The sequence below is a fragment of the Capra hircus genome, chromosome 3 (assembly GCF_001704415.2).
Source record: "Capra hircus breed San Clemente chromosome 3, ASM170441v1, whole genome shotgun sequence".
In the NCBI taxonomy this organism is placed as follows: domain Eukaryota; kingdom Metazoa; phylum Chordata; class Mammalia; order Artiodactyla; family Bovidae; genus Capra; species Capra hircus.
Genome location: NC_030810.1, coordinates 107601019 through 107624788, shown reverse-complemented (window position 1 = coordinate 107624788; position 23770 = coordinate 107601019). Strand labels below are relative to the sequence as shown.

General features: G+C 43.3%; 1 protein-coding gene across 1 annotated transcript; it reads right to left on the bottom strand.

Annotated features, from left to right (window-relative positions):
* LOC102169923 (Fc receptor-like protein 2) lies at positions 209–18899 on the bottom strand. Its single transcript, XM_018046529.1, has 8 exons — positions 18845–18899; positions 14113–14133; positions 9608–9868; positions 9101–9382; positions 7014–7301; positions 6293–6571; positions 1462–1782; positions 209–216 (listed from the first exon to the last, which is right to left on the bottom strand). Exons 1-8 carry the CDS (start codon positions 18897–18899, stop codon positions 209–211), a joined length of 1515 nt encoding a protein of 504 aa, XP_017902018.1.

Sequence of the window (23770 nt, the reverse complement as noted above, 5' to 3'; positions counted from 1 at the left end):
TGGGAGCTGGGTTTTGCCCCAGATGCAGGCACAGTTGATGCTTTGGCTCAGAAGAACAATTTAGAATCCTGCTGAGGGGTCAAGTGAGCCACAGGTAAAGCATTAAGGTCTGTCTAGAGCCATTGGGTCACCCAGGGCTGGGAGGTCAAAAAGCAGAGATTCTGAGGTCTGCGGGCCTCCAGTCTCCATATCTTCACAAAGAACTAGGCTAGAATGCTGTAGAGAAAAGGGAATAGGTGGTAAGGGGAGGAAGAGCCAAAAAGGGATTGTCCGGACAAACTCATGGGGTCTTCCTGGGGAGGTGAGGTCCAGGATATGGAAGAGGGCCAAACCTGAGTTCCAGACCTCCCCTTTCATGGAGACCATTCAAAATCAGCAAGCTGTAGCAGGCCCTGGATACTTCTTCCCAGATTTTGCTCTTCATCACAGATCTTTATAAATGATGAGTGTTTGATCTCGTCCCAGCTCTGTAACTGGACCGGATGTTATTCCACTTTTCTGACAGAGATCATGAACTTCAGAGAAGTTTGATGCTTATAGGGCTGGTAAGTGGGGGAGACAGGACTCAAGCTCTGTATAGTTGACACCAAATCCTGGATCCTTTCCAGTTTCCAAAGCTGATTCCATTTCCCTGAATGAGCCACAGGCCTTTAGATATTCCTAAAACTGGACATTGGCTCAATAGTTCTAAAAGCTTCTTCTCACCACCTCTGGAAGGATGCCCCAGAAGTTGGGGTGCCCCTCCAGAGACATGATCTGGGGCTGGGCCTGAGGTAGCAGTCCCATTGGCTTCTGCTCTAGTCACAGGCTCGATAGAATCTTTGGGAAATGCAGTGGACTTTTTTTACTTCTACCATCAATTTGTGGCCTGGTTTCCTTGAAGACCCAGAGTCTTTCCGGCATGCCTCGCATTCCCCACTCCCTGTCTCATTAGAATCCAGGGAAGGAAAAAGCACTTGCATCTTCCCTACCAAGCACTCCTCTCATTTGGGGATTTGTTTCAATGAGTAGAGGCATTTCAGGGAGAGAGCACAGTAGAGCTGATGGGATTAGATTAGTACATAGAACAATCTAATCCCATCAGCTCTAATCAATCTATATTGATTAGAACAATATAAGCAATGTGACCTCGATTAAAATCAAACTGTGTAATTTTATGGTTTCATAATTATTTCCCTGGCATTATAGCCAAACTCATGGCCATGAAAATGCCAATATCTTGTCTTTCGAAGTGGCAGATACAGCCTACAAACAGAATGTGTAGGAGAGTCCCTTACAACTCTTGACTGCCTAATATGAACTAATGGTGTTTTCCTGACCACATGCTAATGTAGAACGAGTGAGTGGTCCTGAAGGCAGCCGGAGCAACAGTGACTAGCAAGGTGAGATGGAGGCAGCATAGAGAAGGGCCTTGAAGTAGAGTAAGCCGGTTCCCATTCACCAGGCCCCGCCATGACCTACCTTCACACACTGCGCCTGCATCCTCATCGTGCCCACAGTCAAAGGTCTCAACCTGCTCACATTCAGCCAGTGCCGCTTCTGTCCCATTGCACAGGGCTACCTGAATAAATACAGGCTGGTCCTCTTCTGCCACTGGCAGATACAACATGCCTGCAGGTGTGTGCTTGGCTGCTCCACAGCCCAGCTCCCGGCACACCACGGCCACATCCTTCATGTCCCAGCCGTCATCACACACGGTGCCCCAGTGACCTTCCTTTTCCACCTCCACTCGCCCTTCACAACGGTGGGGACCATTCATTAAGCGTATTTTAGGTGGAAATTCTGTGAACAGAAGGGGTCAGAGCACACTCAGAAATGTCCTCTTAGGGCAGCTTCCAGTGTTAAGAGAGGTTGTTTGATAGTGGTGGTGGTATGTGGTATGAAGTAGAGGACCTGCTAAATCAGGAATCACCAAGGTTTGCTCTATCCCATGCCATTACCATCTCCTAACACATCCCACCCCACCTAAGGCCTCCACTCAAAGTCACCTGGGAAAAGGCCTTTCTTTCTGAAAACAAAGGAATACAGGTACATAGAGACTTATGGTTTGATTTTTATGAGCTCAAAAAGATCTTAGAAAAAGAGGAGTCCAGAATCAGGTCTTTCCTAAAAACGGACAATGAGACTTGGAACAAAGAAAGGCCTAAAATAGGTCAACTGAGTTACTCAGTTCTCTTTTGCTCTACTCTGTTGCTGACTTCACCAGTCACAGGCCCATATTCTCTGTAGAGGAAAAGGATGAGCACATCACATGGACTGGTTAATCTCTATTTATTTATTTTTTTGCTTCTTAAACTGGAGTAATTGTTTTTAATTTATTTATTTAAATTGAAGGATAATTATAATATTGTGTTGGTTTCTGCTATACATCAATATGGATCAGCCATAGGTATACAAATGTCCCCTCCCTCTTACGTCTGCCTCCTACCTCTCACCCTATCCCACCCCTCTAGGTTGTCACAGAACCCCGGTTTGCGTTCCCTGAGTCATATAGCAAATTCCCATCGGCTATCTATTTCACATACATTAGTGTACATGTTTCCACGCTACTCTCTCCATTTGTCCCGCCTTCTCCTTCTTACCTGCCCCTGCCCCGTGTCCATAAGTCTGTTCTAGTCTGTGTCTAAACTGGAGTAATGTCTAAAGAGACTCTTGTCTCAGGTACATGAACACCAATGTTCACTGCAGCATTATTTACAAAAGCCAAGACAGGGAAGCAACCTAAATGTCCATTGCCAGATGAATGGATAAAGAAGATGTGGTACACACATACAATGGAATATCACTCAGCCATAACAAAGGATGGAATAACGTCATTTGCAGCAACATGGATGGACTTAGAGATTATCATGCTAAGAAATGTTAGAGAGAGACGGATATCACATAGTGTCACTTATACATGGAATCTAAAAAGAAGGCTACAAATGAACTTATCTACAAAACAGAAATAGAATCACAGACACAGTAAACAAAGTTATGGTTACCAAATGGGAAAGTGGTGGAGGCATAAATTAGGAGGTGGGAATTAGCATATTCACACTACTATACATAAAATAGATAACCAACAAGGGCCTACTGGAAAGCACAGAGAACTCTACTCAATATTTTGTAATAACGTGTAACGGAGAAGAATCTTAAAAGGAATGTAAAACAGAATCACTGTGTTGTAAGCCTGAAATTAAAATGACATTGTAAATCAACAATGCTGCAATTAAAAAAAATTAGGGACTTCCCTTACAGAGTTCAGACTCTGTGCTTCCACTCCCGGGGGTGTGGGTTCAATCTCTGGTCAAGTAACTAAGATCCTGCACATCACGTGGCTCAGCCAAATTTCTTTTTTTACTTAAAAATTTTTTTAAATAATTAAAAAGAAACTCTTTTCTTTGGGATATCTAGCAGAAAGGAGGGATATAAAACTGAAGATGTCAGTGGTCAGCTCTGCCTGTCTGAGAAGTTAATGGAGAAATGCAGAGGAAAGAGGGGAGGCAGAGACAGAACCCTTTGCTAGTCACACATTAAGCCATGTCCATTCCTGACCCCTCCCACCAACTTTACTATTTTTTTCTGGCCCAAGCCTGTTTGTATGAGATTCCTGTCATTTGAAACAAAAATGCACCATTTTACACAGTCAATTACCAAGTTGATGACAAAGCCCCTATAAAAAGCTAAGTTTCTAAGAATTATAAGTAATAATGTGAATATGATGCTCAAAAATTAATAGCTTGAAAAAAGCATATGACTCTATAGAAACTGAATACATCAAACAACTTGCTTAATTTAATAGAGAAATAAAAACTGAACTTTGCATATCCTAAATAGAAAATTCGCATTCTTTTCAAATTCCATTTATAGCATTTAGAAAAAATGTTAACTATATGTTATTTCAAAAGATATTATTATAAATCACCAAATGATACAGGCCATATTCTTTGATAAAATTTAATATAGAGATAATAAAAAGTTTTTAGAAAAGAAATTTATAAGAATCTAAAAAAGTATATAAATGAACTTATCTACAAAACAGAAATAGAGTTACAAATATAGAAAACAAGTTTATGGTTACCATGGGGTAAGTGAGGGAGGGATACATTTTAAGATTGGGATTGACATATACACACTGCTGTTGCTGCTGCTGCTGCTAAGTCGCTTCAGTTGTGTCCGACTCTATGCGACCCCAGAGACAGCAGCCCACCAGGCTCCCCCGTCCCTGGGATTCTCCAGGCAAGGACACTGGAGTGGGTTGCCATTTCCTTCTCCAATGCATGAAAGTGAAAAGTGAAAGTGAAGTCGCTCAGTCATGTCCGACTGTTAGCGACCCCATGGACTGCAGCCTACCAGGCTCCTCCATCCATGGGATTTTCACTACTATATATAAAATAGATAACTAATAAGATCCATTGTATAGCACAAGGAATTTGACTCAATACTCTGTAATGACCTATAGGGGAAAATAATCTAAAAAAGAGTGGATATATGTACATGTATAACTGGTTGGGGCTTCCCAGATGGCAAAGTGGTAAAGAACCTGCCTGCCAATGCAGGAGATGCAAGGGACACGGGTTCAATCCCTCAGTCGGGAAGATGCCCTGGAGGAGGAAATAGCAACCCATTCTGGTATTCTTGCCTGGAGAATCCCCATGGACAGAGGAGCCTGGTGAGCTACAGTCCATAGGGTGGCAAAGAGTAGGACACAACTGAAGTGACTTAGCATGCATGCATGCACAATTGGTGTGCCTTGCTGTACACCTGAAACTAACATGACATTGCATATCAAATATACTCCAATAAAAATTTAAAAAAGAAACTAATAAAAGAGGATAAAAATCTAGTCATAAGGAATTATTAAGTTTCAGGCTATAAAATTAAGTTAAACACAAATTTTACATACTTTGTAAATTAAACAAATGAAAATATTATACATCAAAATCTGTAGGATGAGATGAAAGTGGTACTTAGAAGAAACTATACAGTTTTAAATTCATTTACTATGAAACAAAGATGAAAAATGAATAAGCATTTGCTTGAGAAATTAAAGAACCACATAAACTGAGAAGGAAGAAAGAAATATTGAAGATAAAGGAGAAACAAATGAATCAGAAAACCAAAACTCAAATATATTTGAATAAGAAAACTAAGCCTGGTTCTTTAAAAAGAGCAATAAAATTGACAAGCATATGGCAAATATGATTAAGAAAAAGAGATCACACAAACTAGAAATGAGAAGAGAGCATAAATGCATATATAAAGGCTGTTTCAAAATTAGATGAGAATACTATGGACAACATTCTGTGATAAATTTAGGTATAATCGCCCAAATTATTTTAACAAGGAATAGAAAATTTGAAGACTAATAAAAAAGATTTGACAGTGGAGGTAAGGATTTAAGACGCTCAGAATGTCATTTAGGCTAGTTCCAAAGACTTTTGCAAATAGATAATTCCAATACAGTATTAAACTGCTGCAGAGCACAGAAAATATGGAAAACTTCTGAAAACATTCTTATGAGGCAAACCTATCCCTGAAACCAAAATTAGTTCAAAAAAGAAAACTCATAAATAAAGATGCAAACATTTGAAATAAATATTAAGTTGTACGTAGCTGCTACCTATGATATAATGACTGAGAAGGGTTTATACAGGAATTCAATGATTATTCCATATTAAGAAACTTATTAAGGCACTTTTCCACAATAATAAATTAAAGGGAAAATATTATATATACAGCCATCATTTTAAAATAGTGGCAAGGAGCAGTTTTTCAATTCTGTAGTTCTTGCCTAGAGTTTCATCTTTGTACCTACTGGCTGTGGGACGGTGGGTAAGTTACTTATTTTAAATATCATTTCCTCATTAGTAAAATGAGAGTTGTCAATGGAGATTAAATGAGATAATCCTAGTAAAGTTTTGAATCCTAGAATCTGGCTTGTTCATTGGGGTTTTCACTGTTTCCTTAAGTATTGACAAGGTTTGGTTGTAGCTCCTTGCTCGCTGAGAGCTCTGAATATGCAATCATCTTTATCTTCTCTCTCCATGCCTCACTTACCCCACTCCCAGGGCTGATTTGATCCTAGTGAAGTATCTATTTCACACCTATCTGATGGTGAAAGGGAAACAGGAAGGCCAGTGATGATGATGTTCAGACCAGCGAGAAGGAGAGACAGGGAGAGCTGACAGCTTCTTTTGTCGAACTCCGATTCCTCGAGGGAGAGGAAAACCCATGGAAAGGCCACACAAGCCACTGTTTGGAATAACGGCAACCAGTGTTCTGGAAGGAGGCTTTGGACTTTTCCTACCTGTCACGTACAGTACCGCCACGTCACTGCGCTGGGCCCCCAGGCCGTTGTCGGCCTCGCAAGCATAGGTCCCAGAATGCCTTGCGGTCACAGATAGGTTGAAGGAAGCTCCTCCTCCAAAAGGCGCCGCGGTGTTCCCCAGGGGAACATTTTCATGGTAAAACCGGTACAAAATGGGGGGAGATGCTCTGTTGTCCTCACAGCGAAGCTCCACCACGTCCCCAGTCAAGGCCTGGGCCCCAGGAACACTGAAGGTGAGGACGGGACGTGACACTGGAACTGATAAAGGGCGGTTCATCAGAGAGGGAGGGTCTCTCGTGCGGGCCCAGACTTATAACCCACTCTCTCTATTCTCACGGTATCCACACAGTACCTCTCAATCCCTGGGGGTTCTTCCCACTAGCGCACCTTCTGATCTGACGCTGCAGAGACGGTTCCCTGTGGAGCTTTGACAATTTCCAGGGAGGAATTCTGGAGGTCATATGTCTGACCGAGCCTCATAGCCTGCTTCCTGTCTCCCCTTGTCATCGTCCTTTAGCTCTCCTGACCCTGTTGTCACTGCTACCGCTGCCACTACCGTTGCAATAACAATCCTAGCATGTTAATGGTTTCCTAACCTCTTCACAGCCCTGATTCTTATCCTTGGAACATCCTCACTGTCACAGAAGGAAACCAGTTGCAGTTGGGACTCTCCAGCTAATTAGGAGAATTAGCTACTTACTTCTCACAGTGACGATCACTGCCTGGCTCTGGATGAGGCCGTAACCGTTGTCAGCTGTGCAGTAGTAGCGTCCGGCATGGCTCTCCCGGATAGCCGGGATCTCCAGCTCTGCCCTCTGGGAGCGCTGACTTTTCTGCCCCAGACTCTCTCTTGTATCCTCTCTGTGCCAAAAGAACTTGGTTTTCCCGGTGCCTTTGGCCACAGAGCAGACAAGGACCAGCGTCTCCCCTTTAACCACCTGGTCCCTCTGGGGCTGTGTCTCCAGGAGCACTCCAGACACAGGGATTCCTGTGTGAACACAGGACGACAGGTGAGGGCATGATGGGAGGAGGATGGGGCTGGGATGTTGGACAGGGGCACTTTTTATGGGACTTGAAGATACACTCTTCTGCAGGTGCAGAAAGGTGAGGGCCTGGAGTGGAGGCTGGTATCACCTGCTGACATGGCAGGCGGAGCTGGTGGGATGTTTAGGCAGAGAAGTATTTTTTTTATCAGGGAGGGTACATGCTGAGGGCCCTCAGGTAGGCTCACCCTGTTCCTGAATGCTCTAAAAATGCCAACTTGCACTTCCTCCACACTCATTAGCCTTTGCTAATGACCACAGCCCTTTAGTGATCTTGCTCCTTCCTGATCTCCAGATAAACTCAGGACAGCAGGAGTGATGGGAAGGGGACTGACAGGGGAGTCCTCACCCACTTCCATCACTTATTCATTGCATGATCTTCATAGATTAGTTAATCTGATCCTCTGTTTTCTCAAAGGTAAAGTGTGGATAATCATATTAACTTCATAGCTTTCTCATGAAGATGAAACAGCATGCATGTACAAAGAACCTGTTACACTGAAGATGTCCAGCAAATGGTGGCTGTTACTGGTACTACTCTCCACTGGTGTGGCTGAGATAGGAAATGTAACTGATACCAGAGTGCCTGGGTTCAGATTCCAGCTGTGCCGCTTATTTGCTGGGTTCCCTTGGTGGAGGCCACCAAACAGCTCTGTGCTTTCAGTTCCTCATGTGTAAAGTGAGGATGACATAATATCCACTTTACAGATAATTTTCACCTACTTCACAGGGTTACTCTGAGGACTAAATATAAAACTGCTCTGATCAGTGCCTTCCTAGTACTTGATAAACTTTCTACAAGTCTTCCCCTCTGCAAATATTTAAGCATCAGAGGGGTTCTGAATTGAATATCACAGCTTGGTTTCAGGTTAACATTTAGTAAACTTTTAATAAATGGCGAGGATTCTTATTGATATTTCTCACATCATCATTATCACCATCATCACTTTGTTCCTTCATTGCTCTAGCTGGGTTAAATGTGCCTCCCAGTTGGGGGTCATTCTCTGCAGACAGAGACCGTGATTTATCTCTTGGTTCACCGAGCATTCCTCAGTGCTAAGCATACATAAATGCTCCAGAGAGATTATTATGTTTTTTAAAAATACTTCTTTACTTTTTTTAAAAAATTATTTTTTAAACTATTTTAAAATACATATGTAAATTATACATATGTATTTTAAATTTATTTATTTGGCTGCACTGGATCTTGTTGCAGCTTGTGAGATCTTTTGACTGTGGGGTGGCTCAGATGATAAAGCATCTACCTCCAATGCAGAAGACCTGAGTTTGATCCCTGAGTCAGGAAGATCCCCTGGAGAAGGGAATGGCAACCCCCTCCAGTATTCTTGCCTGGAGAATTCCATGGACAGAGGAGCCAAGTGGGATACAGTTTATGGGGTCGCAAAGAGTTGGACAGGACTGATCGACTAACAGTTCCACTTTCTATGGGATCTAGTTCTCTGACTAGGGATTGAACCTGGACCCTCTGCATTGGGATCATGGAGTCTTAACTGCTGGAACACCAGGGAAATCCTTTTTTTGTTTGTTTTTTCTGGTAGGGAGAGCAGAACTATTGGGAGATGATGCCATGGTAGCAGTTAATAAAGCAGAGCCTGGTTAAGTCGTTGTAGCCCCCCAACCACAGGCATAGAGGCAGCACAGTTGAAATGAAGAACACAGGTCTGAATGGGAACTACAGTTCTTCTCTGCCCGCCCAACCTAGCAGCCCAGTACCAATGCTCACTTTGCACTTGTATATAGGACTGGTGACTCTGCTTTGACACACTGTGAGATACTGTCCTTGCCTCACACCAGTAATATCCTGAGTCTTCTTTCCATATTTCTGAGATCCAAAACTCTGGTGAGTCCCAGTCTGACCTCAGGGTATAGCCACCCCTGTAGAAGGAGTAGCGAAGTTGGGTCTGTGATCTGTCTGCAGGGAGCTGGGTACCACAGAACAGGGTTACTGAGGCTCCCTCAGTGGGTTGCGAGGGTCTGGTTGTCAGTTGAGGTGCTGGAAACAGCTCTGGAGGGAAGAATTAAACAGAGGCCACCAGTCAGTGAGGTATTGAGTTCCTGTAGAGAAGTGCCTTTTCAGCCCCAGTGAGCAGGAAACAGGCCCAGACTCCAGGACACACAGCCGCCCACCATTTCTCCCTTCCTGGGTGGTCTTCTCTGCTCTGCACCCTGCTCCTTCCACACAGGCCCTACTCCTTCCCAGTCTCATCCACTTAAAAAGTGAGACCCTCACCTCGGACAGTGAGCCATACAGATCTTGTTTGTTCCGTGTCATCTATAAATAAGAACACTCTCCTTTTTGCCTTACAATAATAGGAGCCACTGTCACTGGGTCTTGCATTTGAAATGATATAGGTGTTATAATAAGCGGGTAGCCAAGCTCCATCTTTGTAGAACGTCAGTCTCTTTATTTTATTATTGTCTCTGCCAGAGCACCTCACCACCACCTGGTCTCCTTCATAGGCATAGTATGGCATATCGATACTCAGCCAGTCTGCAAAAGATGCAAAAATATCTATGATTCCAAGGCTCCCCACTCCCATCCCAGCCCTCTAGATTCTGTTCATAAGGCAGAGGGATAATGCAAACTCATATACAGGAAGCTGGGCAGCCATAGGTCCCTTGGGACCTACTGGCTCTCTTGGCTTCTTTGCTCAGCAAAGGTTAGCTCTGTTTCACTTAGTGACATATTTTGTCTTCCACACATCCTAATAGCTTTATGTCTATTTAAAATATTTAATCCCTTTTTTTTTCCTGGGTGCCAATACTTTTCTAGAAAATACGGATTTAAAACAGTTCCACTTAACATCCCCTAATATCCATTCAAGGTGACCTCATATCCCTGTGGCAGCCATAAATAACCTTTGCTTTTGTCATTCCTTAGAGGCTCAGCCCAGGAGTACAATTCAAAAAGCTGCCCTTTGTCATTCTTGGATGAAACAATCTGGGTCACTGAGATATCAGCCCTGGGATCTACAGCTTCAATATTCATAATTCCCCACTTGGATGCTTTTTTCAGAGGCATCTGGATGATCCCTAAGAAGAGAAGTGGGCTCCTCTTCTGTTCAGGTCATTGCCTCCTCATAAAAGAGAGTGGTCACTAGAGAGTGCACGAATAGCTCGGTGTTTTGGATCTGCCCCAGGAGGGAAAGAAAACAGTACAGTGGAGAGGAGCAAGAGACTATTGCCTGAAAGTTTGTGCAGAAAGAAGGGGGAGTCAACCACCACAGTGCTCTGTGACTCAACCCTGCAGCCTTGGGCCTCTTTGGGGGAAAATTTTTTGGTTGACAGTGGAACTAGAAATTCAGGTTTAAAAATCAATTTGGAATTGTAGTTCAGTTCAGTTGCTCAGTCGTGTCCAACTCTGTGAGCCCATGGATTGCAGCACTCCGGGCCTCCCTGTTCATCACCAACTCCTGGAGTTTATTCAAACTCATGTCCATTGAGTTGGTGATGCCATCCAACCATCTCATCCTCTGTCATCCCTTTCTCCTCCTGCCTTCAATCTTCCCCAGCATGAGGGTCTTTTCAAATGAGTCGGTTCTTCACATCAGGTGGCCAAAGTACTGGAATTTCAGCTTCAACATCAAGCCTTACAATGAATATTCAGGACTGATTTCCTTTAGGATGGACTGGTTGGATCTCCTTGCTGTCCAAGGGACTCTCAAGAGTCTTCTCCAGCACCACAGTTCAAAAGCATCAATTCTTTGGCATAGTACATCGGGATATTGTAGTACATTGGGATAAATTGCAGGGAAAATATTTGTTGTTCTGATGTAAAATCTAATCCCCGGTCTGAACTTTGGATCATTCCCCTTCAGTGTAAAGAGAGGCAGTGCCAGAGATGAAGGAACAAGTGGGAAAAGAGACTGCCCTTGAGAGGGGCTGTCTGCCCAGCTCACCCCTTCAGCCATGAGTTTATGGTGGAGGGAAGGAGTGCTAGGTCTCAGTGTCTTGTCTCGTGATGTTAAGATCGAGTCTTCAAAGTGGGATCAATGAAAACTCCAATTCAAAAAGACCCTTGCACCCCAATGTTCACAGTAGCACTGTTTGCAATGGAAGCAGCCTAGATGTTCATTGACAGATGAATGGATAAGGAACATGTATATGTATATTAATATGGATGTACACGCACAATGGAATACTGTAGCTGTTGTTGTTTAGTCGCTAAGCTGTGTCTGACTCTTTGCAACCCCATGGAATGTAGCACATCAGACTTCCCTGTCCTCCACTATAAGTGGAATACTACTCAGTCATACAAGAGTGAAATAATGCCATTTGCAGCAATGTGGATGGACCCAGAGATTATCATACCAAGTGAAATAAGTCAGAGAAAGGCAAATACTATATCCCACCTATATGTGGACTCTAAAATATGATACAAATGGACTTATTTATAAAACAGAAACAGACTCACAGACATAGAAAGCAAATTTATGGTTATCAAAGGCAAAAGGGGGAAAAGGATAAATTAGGAGTTTGGCATTAGTAGATACAAACTATTATATATAAAATAACAGGTGTTTACTGTATAGCACAGGGAAACATTCAATATTTTATAATAACATAATAAAAAAGAATGTATATGTATAACTGAATCACTCTGCTGGAAACCAGAATCTAACAAATATGTAAGCCAGCTATACTACAATTAAAAAAAATGCAAAGTGGGATTCATAAGGAGGTGGAGAGAAAGCTTTCATATTATGATAAACATTTTCTCATCTTTTAAATTTTCTGTTTTTGTTGTATGTTACAACATTCATGCTCAGTATAGGGATCTATACTTATATAATTGGAGAAGTAAAAGGTGACCCATCCCAGTATTCTTGCCTGGGAAATCCCATGGACAGAGGAGCCTGGTGGACTATAATCCATGGGGTTGCAAGAGTAGGACAAAACTTAGGGACTAAACCACCACCACCACCATATATATAATACATTAAAGGTACATGCTGAAAATTTTTTCCTGATAGAACAAAATGATCAAATAAGTTCAGAGATGACTACTCCATATTTTTTTAGCTACTTCAAAAGCCCCACCATTAGGCTAGGAAGTTGGAGTGGATGGTGGGAGTCATAAGAATTGATAAAGGAAAAGAAGTCTTAAGTCCTTCTGGAGACCAAAAGTTTTCTTTCTCAACATTGGGCAAGGTTTTGCTTCCCTGATAGCTCAGTTGGTAAAGAATCCACCTGCAATGCAGGAGACTTCGATTTGATTCCTGGATCTTCCTGGGTCGGGAAGATCCACTGGAGAAGGGATAGGCTACCCACTCCAGTATTCTTGGGCTTCCCCTGTGGCTCAGCTGGTAAAGAATCCATCTGCAATTCGAGAGACTTCAGTTTGATCCCTGGGTTGGAAAGATCCCCTGGAGGAGGGAAAGGCTACCCACTCCAGTATTCTGACCTGGAGAATTCTGTGGACTGTATAGTCAATGGGGTTGCAAAGAGTCGGACATGACTGAGTGACTTTTACTTTCACTTCACTTTCAGTGAAGATTACAGAAATTAAAACTTAATTAAAGAAATATTTGAAAAATAAGATTTATGTGACCAACTTGGTAATATTGACAAGGGCTGGAGTTAGATAAGAAATGTGACTACAGGTTACACAGAGTCTGGAACAAAGATTTGATCCTTTTCCCTGTTTACTTACAGACCCATTCCTTTGAGGGCTTCCCAGGTGGTGCTAGTGGTAAAGAACCAGCCTGCCAGTGCAGGAGACATAAGCAACTTGGGTTCAATCCCTGGGTCAGGAAGATCCCCTGGAGGAGGGCATGGCAACCCACTCCAATATTCTTGCCTGGAGAATCCCATGGACAAAGGAGCTTGGTGGGCTACAGTCCATAGGGTCACACAGAGTCAGACACAACTGAAGTGACTTAGCATGCATGCGTGCCATTCCCTTGAGGAAGGTACAATTGTACATATGTACACATTTTACTATAATTTCAGGGAGTTCCCTGGATCCTATGAAGCTGATTCAGAGACTCTCTAATGTGTTAAGAACACTTTTGCTTAAAATAACAAAATGTAATGTAATTTATATCACCAGATATAAAAGTACTAGATTTATAAGTATCACTTTCCATCCCTATAGCAGGATAAATACTCTCTCAAAGGAATCATTAAAGAGGAAAGTGTAACTTTCCAGGTTAATATAAAAGCAAACTTTCTTTTTCATTACATTAGAATTTTAATTAAAGGAAAGAAAAACAAGTTAGACATGGGTAGTTTGCAATCCAAATATAAGACTGAGGGAAGTTTTTGGTTTTTGCATAGCATCTCCCTAGCCCACTGGTTTTCTATTATAAATATTTTCCATCACTGTCTCTAGTGCTTCTGGTGGAGGCGACTGAGCTCCTGTGGATGAAACCAGGAGAACATTTTCCCGATACTACATTGCATGATTTGCTTTCTCTTCATAAGTTAAATTCTTTCCTGTCCCAGGGCTTAGTAGTAAAGGTGGAGGAATTCATTGCCTTGGAGTGTCAGGGTAGGGTCTTTTGCCCATCAAGCAGGCAGGTAGCAAAGATGAATGTGATGTCGGAGCATTCCTGCCCCGGCTATGACCAAGGTGAGACACTGGCCTCCTGCTCTCTTCACCCCAGTCCAAGCCCTGATCTCCAAAACCCTCACCTAAGAGGCTGGGGGAAGTGGTATCTTCCTTGCATAGCACAATAACCATGGTTCCTAGAGGTCTAAAAGAACACCACCACCACCAAAAGAGTAACTCACCTGACTGCACGCTGATAGGAGCTGTGGGGGAATAGAGTCAGAGACGTCACTACAAGGCCAGAATAAAGATCTTTTTAAAAAAGGTTATAACTCTCTCAAAATATTTCCAACAATTCTCTTTCCCCCTTTCCTCTACCCCTTCTTCCCTCTACCCCTACCCTTCCTTCCCTTCCATCCTCCTTCCCTCAGTTCCTCTATTTTCCCTCCTATTTCCCCTTCCTACCTTCACAACATTCCCGTAGAACTGAATGTTTGTTTTGTAAGACAAAACACTCTGTAAACATAAACCATCTCCTTTATCAGAAGTTGGTTATTTTGCAAGTAAATTCTCAGAAGTTTCATGACTTACTATCTCTTCTCCCACCTTCTCTTTTTAAGACTGATTTTTGTTTGTTTTGTTTTATTTTGAGATACATTGCCTGCCTGGTGGCAACACATAAACCAGGAAGGGTCGGGAAGGAAATGGAGGTGTCCTCTTGATACTGTTTCTCCTTTTCCCCCTATTTAGATCTAGTGCTGTATTTGCATCCATATACAAGAGCCATGGCTTGGCTCAGAGGTAAATGCCTGCAATGCAAGAGACAGGAAATGGTGGTTTAGTCCCTGAGTGGGGGGGGGGAAGATCCCCTGGAGGAGGGCATGGCAACCCACTCCCAGTATTCTTGCCTGGAGAATCCCATGGACAGAGGAGCCTGTGGGCTACAGTCCATGGGTTCTCAAAGAGTTGGACATGACTGAGTGACTGAGCATGCATGCATACACACGAGAGTCATATTAATCAGCAAAAACCAGAATCTCATCTCTGGGTAGCAAGTATTGAAGCCTCTCCAAAACCTAAGTCTAGGAAAGTTGGAGTTTAACCAAAAATCTGGTAATTTGAAGTGGAAGTGGGGTTGGCGGCAGAGGAGGATTTAAATGGGCTAGAAATAAAATTTATCCTAACAGAAAATTCATTTGATGTCCTTTTAAGAAGCTTTCCAATTTTGTTAGAGATCAAAGTAGAAATGGTTATTAAACAAAGGGAGAAGGCATTAGTATTTAGAAAAGAAACGCACAGTCCTTTGTTTTTCCTGGGAACCCTGCTCATCAGTACTCATTTGCATATTACCTATTATTGGTCCTGAGTTATTAGAAACTGAAGCCCATTGCTACTAATCCTAGAAGAAAAAGAAGAGATTCTGGGTGCCCAGGTATAGGTGATTCTGCCGTGTGTGTGTGTGTGTGTGTGTGTGTGTGTGTGTGTGTGTGTCTGTGTTAGTCACTCAGTGGGGTCCAGCTCTTTGCTACCCCATGAACTGTAGCCCATAAACTCCTCTGTCCATGGGATTCTTCAGGCAAGAATACTGGAGTGGGTAGCCATTCCCTTCTCCAGGGAATCTTCCTGACCCAGGGATCGAACCCAGGTCTCCTGCATTGGCAGGCAGATTCTTTACCCTCTGAGCCATGAGGGAAGCCCGGTTTTGCCCTGGCTGTCCCCAAATCCTGCTGCAGCATCCTACCCACCAAGGACCAGAAGCAAAGGCCACAGGAACATGAGGCTGGAGGTGAGAAGTTCTCCCAGTGACTGGTGCAGCTCAGGTCCCAAAGCAGAATCCACAGTCTATCTCCATGGACTGTGAAGCCAGGATTGGGCACTGTGTGGTTCAGGTTTTATTTTATAGAAAAAAAAAAAAAAAAAAAAGGAAGTAGGAAATCTCTCTGTTTGACAATCAGCATTGTCCTCACCCCCAGCCCCACATATGCTGAGAAAGTAAATGTTGTTCTTCTGGTTTTTTTTTTTTTTTTTGAGAGGAGTGGAGGCTGTGCTGGGTCTTGGTTGTGGTGTGTGGGCTCTACAACACTTGGGCTCAATAGTTTCTGTGTGCGGGCTGAATCGCCCTGAAATATGGGGGATCTTAGTTCCCTGACCAGGGATCAAACCCATGTCTCCTGCACTGAAAGGCAGATTCTTAACCACTGGACCACCAGGGAAGTCTCTAAATATTCTTCTTTACAGACTTGCTCAGATATGTGTGTTTTGATTAGAAATGCTCCTTAAAATGTAAGATGCCTTCTCCATGTAGCTAAGGTCCCTCTAGAGAAGCTGTCTAACTTGTTTTGAATCTGCAGTGACTGTTGATTTAATTCTGGGCCTGCTAAAATTCATATTACCTTCATGGTCTTTTTGAAAGAGAAATCCCTTTTACCGCTCAGAATGCATGGTCTGTTATAGAATTCCTAATATTGTGACACCATGCTAACACCACATGGATGCTGCTCTTTGGAGATCTGCTTTACCATATGAAGAAATAATAAGCATTTGTTAAAAATGATGGTGGATTAGAATGGTATTAGATGGTATTATGTAGTCCAGGAACTCAGGAGGATACAAATTCAGCCCAACCCAAGTCATCTCTGCCCATGAGATGTTCCAGACAGATACAAGCAGAATGGAAAAAGTAATACACTCCGTGGCATTAACCTTGAGGTATTAGCCCCAAATTACTTTACAGTGATCTGAAGGGCTTTAACACCCACAGGACAGGTCACATCTGTCTCCTCACATTCCAAAGGTCAAGAATCAATTTTGGAAGAGAGCTCTTGTATCAGGCTGGAAATAGACTCAAACTAGTCTTGAAAGAAGAGGCTTTAATGAAAGAACTGACTTATAGAGATGTGGACAGGGTTGAAATAACAAACTAAAGATGATGAGTCACCTCAAGGCCAATCACAGTGGGACACTGTTTCAGCCCCTGTACTGAAGAAGCAAGGGGAGGAAGGAGAGTTACAAAAGCCCAATGTGAACTGGAGTCACCAAGGAGGGGCCACCAGGCAGAGCTGTGACTGTGGAGGATGCAGCTACTGCTGGAGATGAGGCACTGAGGCTGAGAGGGAGAGGGGCTGCCCTGACCACTCCCTGCTGCCCTGTCTTCCTTAGCATTCTCTCTTCTACTGATGGAGTCCAACTGCAAGTTGGTGGGGCTGACTGATGTAGTGTGCAGGGGTCAGCAAGCCAGGGCGCAGAGCAGCCAAGAAGGGCAGAGAACGAATCAGGGTGGGATAAAAGTGGTTCAAGTGGAGAATAACTTGTCGACACCTAAATGGTGGGTGGGATTATACCAGCATTAGAAGCTCCCTCTCAGCAAAAAGCTTTCTTTTTCCATGTTCCCCACTTGATGCTATCAGTGTGTGCATTGTTGAGATGAGACCAAAAACACATTTAGGTGGGGGCAAAACCTAAATATTATTATCTTGTAAGCCATACCAGGAAGGAATACTGACAATGGAATAAACATGGCAAATGAACACTTCACTAGGAATTTGTTGATTCCTCCAAATGGCCCTCACACATAGAAGGCAAGGATAGATGAAGACCACTCCAGATTGGTATATGGCAGGTTTAATAAGCAAGGGAACTTATGAGGTTTGTCTTGAGTGGCCACAAGTAAGTGATTTTTGCACTCACCTATGACCTGCCTCTTGAGAAACCTGCAGCTCAGGAAGCAACAGTTAGAACTGGACATGGAACAACAGACTGGTTCCAAATAGGAAAAGGAGTATGTCAAGTCTGTATATTGCCACCCTGCTTATTTAACTTATATGCAGAGTACATCATGAGGAACGCTGGACTGGAAGAACACAAGCTGGAATCAAGATCGCTGGGAGAAATATCAATAACCTCAGATACGCAGATGACACCACCCTTATGGCAGAAAGAGAAGAGGAACTAAAAAGCCTCTTGATGAAAGTGAAAGAGGAGAGTGAAAAAGTTGGCTTAAAGCTCAACATTCAGAAAACGAAGATCATGGCATCTGGTCCCATCACTTCATGGAAAATAGATGGAGAGATAGTGGAAACAGTGTCAGACTTTATTTTTGGGGCTCCAAAATCACTGTAAATGGTGATTGCAGCCATGAAATTAAAGGATGCTTACTCCTTGGAAAGAAAATTATGACCAACCTAGAGAGCATATTGAAAAGCAGAGACATTACTTTACCAACAAAGGTCTGTCTAATCAAGGCTATGGTTTTTTCAGTGGTCATGTATGGATGTGAGAGTTGGACTGTGAAGAAAGCTGAGCACCGAAGAATTGATGCTTTTGAACTGTGGTGTTGGAGAGGACTCTTTGAGAGTCCCTTGAACTGCAAGGAGATCCAACCAGTCCATCCTAAAGGAGACCAGTCCTGGGTGTTCATTGGAAGGACTGATGCTGAAACTCCAATAATTTGGCCACCTTGTGTGAAGAGTTGACTCACTGGAAAAGACCCTGATGCTGGGAGGGATTGGGGGCAGGAGGAGAAGGGAACGACAGAGGATGAGATGGCTGGATGGCATCACTGACTCGATGTACATGAGTTTGAGTGAACTCCGGGAACTGGTGATGGACAGGGAGGCCTGCTGTGCTGGGATTCATGAGGTTGCAAAGAGTTGGACACGACTGAGTGACTGAACTGAACTGAACCACATTTTAAGAGTTTATTTAGAGGCTTTAGCTGGGTTCAGACATGTATCCTGTCCATATGATCTCAGTAATGCACTTCTATCTCAAGGCTGTGTCCTTGAAAGTGGCTCCCACTGTGGGAACACAGAGAAGAGTGATGAGCCTACAATTGTCTGAGTCCAGTTCTTGGGTCATTGACAGTCGTGTGCTCTGATTACTTCCATTAACACTTTACCTTTGGAGATTGACTCTTACAATCTCATACAGCCTTTCTTGCACAGTGTGCCCTGAGTAGTCAGCAAGGGGTCTCACCAGCTTGGAGGTGGTTTGTTTGGCCGTTATCTAGCTGCACCAGAGTCAGATCCATGGCAGTAATAGAGGTACCTGTAAGAGAAAACACAAATCAAGATAATGATTACTAACATAAGTAACAGTTTTTTCCACTAACAAGTCTATGATCCAAGTCATGGATTTACTAAGTCCCCCAGGGTAGGGTCAGATCACTCAGAGTGTTTACTTGTGTTTTTATATGGTTTAAAGATGATCACATTAGCATATCAGCTATGAACATACAACACTGTGGATCATGGCACAACTTTCGCCTTGCGAGGCAGTAATAATGTCCAAGACCATTTTATTTTGGAGAGCAGCTTTTCTCTTCTATTGAGAGCATTTCAGGGTTCTGTAAGGACAGGCTTTGCTGGCTGTCACTTAAGACTTGCTGGGTGAAGTTTGTAAGGAGTTATATATATGCTGTAATGTCCTCCAGACCAATGGAGGGAACAGACAGTGCCCACATGATTACAAAATGGGAAACAGAACCTGGCCACCCGACCTTGAGGAGAATGAAACTGGTATCTAGGAACTTGACTTGGTTGTGCGCTGGGGGAGGTGGTAGTCAGGCCTGAGGAGATGGTCTGAGGGAAAAATACACTGGAACAGAACTCTTGCCTTCTCTCCTTTCTCAATAGGGTGTATCCCATTCCAGGTATAGTGTGTTTCAACAAGTCCTGTTTGTAGCGGGGCCATAGGATCCCAGTGGAGACTGAGTAGGTCCCCCTCACCCAAGGCTGCAAAGTAACTCACTCATCCTGGTGGGACTGAGACAGAAAGACAGGAGTACAGCCATTTTGGAAAAAGACCAGGGAATGCCTTGACCCAAACAGGCCTTATAAACTAAAGAACAAAGGCCCTGGGAACCTGAGTCCTAGAGACAAAAAGCTAGGTTTGCAGGAATAAAAAAATTTAGCTTTATCTCTGTTGCACTAATTAGTATACTTAGCTGCCATAAAACAGGAAGTTCAACTATAGATTTTAACCTTATCTGTTCCTGTACTCTTACAGTAAAGTCTCATGTATTTCTTTCCCCTCATAGAAGTATTGCTCCCTATTCTTGAAAGCCACCCTGGTATCACCTACTTCAGATCAAAGAAATCCAATGATTTCTGAAAAGCGCCAGTGTTCATGAGACAGATTCTCCCTTTTGTTATAAAAGGAGCTTGCTGTTTCTACTGGGGGAGCTAGTTCTCTTATCTTTCTTCGGCCTTCTCTATTCTGCTTAAGTTATTTCTTTTAAGAAAAAGCTTTGCATGCCTAGGAATCTTGTGGAGACCATATTCATTTCTATGATATTGCTGTCCAAGATTCTGGAAAGGGCCCAGTAACAGATGTTCCATGGAAAATCCCAGAAGACAATTCCTTGCCCAGGTGTCATGGGCTTGGTGTTCTCACCAGCATAGCTCATTGATCCAGTGTCTGTTTCCCATGATTTCCATACCTTCAGAGTATTTGGTGCCTCATCAGGGCTCCTCAGTCTAGTGTATGGGGGCAGCAGGCCCTGCTGGTTGACCATTCAAACGAATTAAAGCCTGGGACATGACTTTAGTCTTCCTGGCCAAGGTGGTTTTACCTGTTAGTAATTTAATCTGCTGTTTTAATATCCTCTCTCTCTCTTTTAAAATTAACCTGCAACTTGCAGGTGATAGGGGAGATGGAACCTCCATTTAATGTCAAGTTCTTTTTCTCAATCTTCCATACCATGACTTTTGAAATGTACCCTAAATGTCTGTTTGACAAGTGTGCCTGTATATGGTGCTGTTTCTTCAGTCTTCTAATGGTAGCCTGGTTTGCTTGGCAATAGAAAAGAGCTTTAGTTAAGCTAGACACAGTTGCCAAACAAACAAGGCATATTAGAATCTTTGCTTAGAGGGAAGAGGGCAACGTGACCAATTTGTCAGTCCCTTACCAGTTGGGAACTCTGAGGGATGGCTCCAGACTGCTTTAGCAGTTGTCTTGGATATTTTTTAGAGCACACAAAAAATGCTGTTACTGTATTAGCCAAGTTGCTATATTTTAAAGGCAACCTGGCATCTTTGGCACTATGCCACCCTACCCAGACATTGTGGTGGGCACCCTTTTTTATGCACTAAATCTGCTGTATCTACTGAAGGGGCAGTTGCTAGGGCTTGTACCTAAGCTAGGGCATCAGCTTCCTAATCATCAGGGAGTGTCAGCCTCTTATGAGTTGGGATGTGGAAGACAGTGAAGATGGCCTAGGCTCTTGCGAACCCAAACGTCTTTCCCTTTCCACATCCCCTGACCAACAAGGGCATATTTATGATCATCCATCCCTGGGCTCTCTGTTGTTCAAACCAAGGGTTAATCTCTATAGAAAAGCCTAACTGTCAGTAATAGGGGTTAATGGCCTGGGTTCGTGAGTGATCATCAACCAAACTGCCCAAGGCTGGCCCATTGGCTCCTGTGGTTTGTATCTGTTTCCAGGCAGCTGAGTAACAGGCATGGCGGGAATTTTTTTCATTCTCTCTTTATAGGCTGCAGGGGCTACCACAGACATAGACAGTGTGGTATTTGGAGAATCTATAGTCACTAGTTTTCATTTCAGTCCCAAAGAAGGGCAATGCCAAAGAATGTTCAAACTACCACACAATTGTACTCATCTCACACGTACAAAGTAATGCTCAAAATTCTCCAAGCCAGACTTCAACAATATGTGAACTGTGAACTTCCAGATGTTCAAGCTCGATTTAGAAAAGCCAGAGGAACCAGAGATCAAATTGCCAACATCCACTGGATCCTAGAAAAAGCACGAGAATTCCAGAAAAGCATCTACTTCTGCTTCAATGACTATACCAAAGCCGTTGATTGTATGAATCACAAAACTGGAAAATTCTTCAAGAGGTGGGAATACCAGACCATCTCACCTGCCTCCTAAGAAATCTGTTTGCAGGTCAGGAAGCAACAGTTGGAACTGGACATGGAACAACAGACTGGTTCCTAATTGGGAAAGGAATACATCAAGGCTGTATATTGTCACCATGCTTATTTAACTTCTATGCAGAGTACATCATGAGAAACACCAGGATGGATGAAGCACAAGCTGGAATCAAGACCTCCAGGAGAAATATCAATAACCTCAGATATGCAGATGACACCACCCTTATGGCAAAAAGAAAAGAGGAACTAAAAATTCTCTTGATGAAGGTGAAAGAAGAGAGTGAAAAAGCTAACTTAAAACTCAACATTCAAAGAACAAAGATCATGGCATCTGGTCCCATCACTTCATGGCAAATAGATGGGGAAATAATGGAAACAGTGACAAACTTTATTTTCTTGGGGTCCAAAATCACTGCAGATGGTGACTGCACTCATAAAATTAAAAGATGCTAGCTTCTTGGAAGAAAAGTTATGACAAACCTAGAGAGCATATTAAAAAGCAGAGACATTACTTTACCAACAAAAGTCCATCTAGTCAAAGCTATGGTTTTTCTAGTAGTCATGTATAGATGTGAGAGTTGGACTGTGAAGAAAGCTGAGTGTCAAAGAATTGATGCTTTTGAACTGTGGTGTTGGAGAAGACTCTTGAGAGTCCCTTGGACTGCAAGGAGATCCAACCAGTCAATCCTAAAGGAGATCAGTCCTGAATATTCATTGGAAGGACTGATGTTGAAGGTGAAACTCTAATACTTTGGCCACCTGATATGAAGAACTGACTCATTTGAAAAGACCCTGATGCTGGGAGGGATTGAGGGCCAGAGGAGAAGGGGACGGCACAGGATGAGATGGTTGGATGGCATCACTAACTCGATGGACTTGAGTTTGAGTAAGCTCCTGAAGTTGGTGATGGACAGGGAGGCCTGGTGTGCTGCAGTCCATGGGGTTGCAAAGAGTCAGACACGAATGAGAGACTGAAATGAACTGAACTGAATATCCACCACAATGCCTGGTATCACCTGCGTTTTTAGAGACAGTGGACTGGCAGGTAGGGTGCTCCTTGGCTGAAAATAGGCTCTGTTTGTGTGTGTGCAAGCGCTTAGTTGTGTCCAACTCTGTGCTACCCTGCCAGAGCTCTGTAGCCAGCCAGGCTCCTCTGTCCATGGAATTATCCAAGCAAGAGTACTGAAGAGTGTTGCCATTTACTACTCCAGAGGTTCTTCCTGAACCAGGGTTGAACTCATGTCTCTTGCGTCTCCTGCATTGGCAGGCAGATTCTTCACCATTGCACCATCCAGAAAATAGGCTGCTGCTTAGTTGAAGTGCAGGTTTGAGTCATGGCAGAGGTGGGTTGATGAAACATGTTTTTAATCCACCCCTTGATAGGAAGGGAAGTTCTTACTGTGTTCCTTTGTGAGCTGCTGTACCTTGAAGATTGCTGTGTACACTGCTAGGAGCTGTTGCTCTGTGGGAGTCAGTCCAGCTCTTGTTCCCTTCCAGAGTCCTAGGGGCACTCTCTCCTGTTGTCTCTGCCGCAGCTTCCAGAGTCAGAGATACATCTGTTTCAGTAGCCTTGTCTGGGAGATGCCCAGAGCTTTAATTTGTTTCAATGAGTATTTTTGCCTTCTCAAAGATGGCTTGCTGTGACTTGCATGGTGGTCCAGTGGCTAGGACTCCAAGCTCCCAGTGCAGGGGGCCTGGGTTGGATCCCTGGTCAGAGAACTAGATCCCACATGCTGCAACTAAAGATCCCTTGTGCCACAACTAAGACCCAGTGCGGCCAAATAAATAACTGAAAATTTTTTTTAGAAAGGTAGCTTACTGTTCTGACCTCCAGTTCCCCATGTGTTTCTCTTTACTATGCAGTATAAGTGACAGAGACACTGGCCAGAGGGGAGTAAAAACTTTCCCCAAACCCCAAATCTCTGCAAAAATTTGCATTTCTTTTACATTCTTAGAGGTTTGATAGGCTTGCATCTTGTCAGTAGTAGCCCCTGGACAGTATGC